Here is a 2,805-nt window from a genome sequence, read left to right as displayed (position 1 = left end):
ATATATATATATATTAATAGTAAGCATTCATCAGATACATGTACTTATTTATTAAATACTATTACTTTTCATTAGATACTAGTACTTAGTAAAATAAAAATAAAAATCTTACCAGTAGCATCTGGAATAAGTACTAGTAGCTAATCATTAAGTACTAGTATTTAATAATAAGTAGCATTATCTATTTAATAGGTACAAGTATCTAATAAATAAGTACTAGTATCTAATAATAGGTACTTGTATCTAAAACATAAGTACTAGTGCCTAATAAATAGATACTAATATATTAGACGTGTACTAGTCACAAATGGAATAGATACTAGTCAAACTGAACAGTTGATATCTGAATGACTAATCCCCATAGAAATCAATGGCAAACATTTTAAGTGTTACTAGTAACAACAGAATAGTTACTAATCACTACTGAAATAGGTACTAGTATCTAATGAATAAGTTCTAGTATCTAATAAGCACTAGTATCTAACAAATAAGTACTAGTGTCTATTTAATAGGTACTAGTATCAAATGAATGAATACCAGTATCTAACAAACAAACAAACAAAAAAAGTACCTAAAGAATAAGCACTAGTAGTTAATGAATAAGTACTATTGCCTAATGGAATAGATACTAGCAGCTAAAAAAAATATGCACAAGTAACATGAAAATAGTATGTTTTAAAGATTAAATGTTAAAATGACTTGCCATAGTGTCTGAACACTTTAATTATTCCCAATGTTTATTTGTACATGTTTTTAGTACCAATTTTAGTACTGAACAAAACAAAACAGTGAGAGTTGGTGTAAAAGTGTCTCTTCTTGTCTTTCAGTCCTATATCACTGTGGAGGAGCTTCGTCGTGAACTCCCACCCGAGCAGGCCGAGTACTGCATCTGCCGCATGACCAAGTACGCCGGCCCCGATGCGTCCCCTGGAGCCCTGGATTACATCTCCTTCTCCAGTGCCCTTTACGGAGAGAGCGATTTATAAACGCTCTGAATGTCTTTCTTGTTCTCTTTCTTTCCTCTCATTTTCTCCAAGCCCCCAAATGTAGCTTTCGATTTGCGAGGGAGTTAGCAATATCCCTCGTTTCCCCTCTCTGTTTTTCTGTCTGCTAGCTTTAACTTCATATTTGTTTTACATCCACTCTGTAAAGGACGAGTAACTGTCAAACCCTCCTAATATGCATCTCATATGATGAGTCTGAAGTCAACATGGAATTAAATCAACCCTATTTATGTTCCTAATACATGTTGTTTTGTCAACGATTCACCAGTGCATGTTACGCCAAAGAATATCTTTATGCTCTTTCATTGAAATATAATAACTTGCTCCGCCTCTGAAACAACTTTCGTTTTCAGATGATGTCATCTAGGCCAGAAATAAGTCAAATAGCTGCAGTCACAATGTAAAAGTAAAATGGGTTATAAACACAGTTTCATGTTGACTTTAGCACGCTAAGGGCAATTTTCCCTCTCTGTGCCAAATAAAACCTTCCAACATGATAAAATATATATAAAAAATTGTGTTTGTTGATGCTAAAGAGTGCTTGTGAAGATGCATGCTGCGTTTATTCTACAGACATTAATATGCGAGAGCCCCCCCTCTTTGTTCAGTCCTTTATTTTAAGACCCCAAAAAGCACTACTGCTGTCCATTGTCTTCTTAATATGAAACTGTGAGAACAACTAAATAGTCTTTACACAGAATTTGTGTATCTGTATGTTGTGTTGTCATGTTTACCCCTTAATATCGCTTATGATGTATGTCTTCACTGTTCAGAGGCAAATTCATTATTTGTTTTCATTTTATTTGGAGAGTCTGTGCCAAAATGATCAACCAAAGCCAGTAAATGAATTCAAAGATGTAATGGCAGAGTGTATGTGTTGTACTGACCGGAAAGGTTTCTGCTAGCCAAAGAGCTGAACGAGGAAAACCAGGTTTGCCTTAAAACCGACTGTAAAGACCAGTTACATACAAGACAGTGTTGTAAGAGTTTTGTTATGTTCGCACACCTGGAATTTAAAGGGACGGTTCACTCAAAAAATAAAGTTCTGTCATCATTTACTCACCCTCATGTCGTTTCAAACCAATGATATTCTGCATGTCTAGATCAGAAGATGACCAGGGTCTGTCAAGAAGTCTATACGACTCCTGGGTGTTTTTAAGATATTGTGAAAAACAGACCCTAATATGAGTCTAAGGCCTGTTCACACCAATAACGATAACTATATACGCGTCCACATCAACGGACAATAACGGTCTGTTTATTATAAGCGCGCGCTTCCGCTATGTCTTCTGCCGCTTTAAAAGCTCGCGCGGTTTCGCTGGGTGGATTCTGATTGGCTGTCAATGTTTAAATCGTTCAGTTGGGGAAAAAAAAAAACCCATCGTTCTGAAAAAGTTATCGTTATAGTTGTGGCGGGAACTTCCTCGTAGAACGATTATTAAGACTTTTGAACGCGAGTAAACGATGACAATTTTTATTTTAGGGGAACTATTCCTTTGAGAGTAGTGTCGTAAAGAGATCGAGGTATCTGGTTCTTTTAAAGAGAATAAGTTTATGAATGTTCTGGAAGTTTTGGAAGGAGGCAGAAGGTTCTGCCCTTATGAAAATTAACACGGTTTTACTACAGTAAAAGTGTAGTAACCATGGTTTTTTGGCGTATTGATTACCATTTGTATAACCACAGTTTTACTACAAATACATGGTTAAACTATGGTTAGTGTAGCAAAACCATGGTTAATTTGTGGTTCCCATGGTTTAAGTAACCCTGTTTTTTGGTTTTATTTGTAGTAAAACCATGGTT

General features: G+C 35.5%; 1 protein-coding gene across 1 annotated transcript in view; it reads left to right on the top strand.

Moving 5' to 3' along the window:
* Nucleotides 1-1,827, top strand: part of actn3b (actinin alpha 3b) — a 38,995-nt gene extending 37,168 nt beyond the window's left edge. Inside the window, exon 21 of the mRNA XM_016562577.1 lies at nt 828-1,827. Within this exon, the coding sequence (XP_016418063.1) occupies nt 828-986 (159 nt within the window). The 3' untranslated portion in view covers nt 987-1,827. The remainder of the gene's footprint in view (nt 1-827) is intronic.
* The last annotated feature ends 978 nt before the right edge of the window (nt 1,828-2,805 follow it).

Source organism: Sinocyclocheilus rhinocerous, unplaced genomic scaffold (genome assembly GCF_001515625.1).
Source record: "Sinocyclocheilus rhinocerous isolate Xijiao unplaced genomic scaffold, SAMN03320098_v1.1 scaffold1183, whole genome shotgun sequence".
NCBI lineage: Eukaryota > Metazoa > Chordata > Actinopteri > Cypriniformes > Cyprinidae > Sinocyclocheilus > Sinocyclocheilus rhinocerous.
This window is presented reverse-complemented; position numbering and strand designations above follow the sequence as displayed.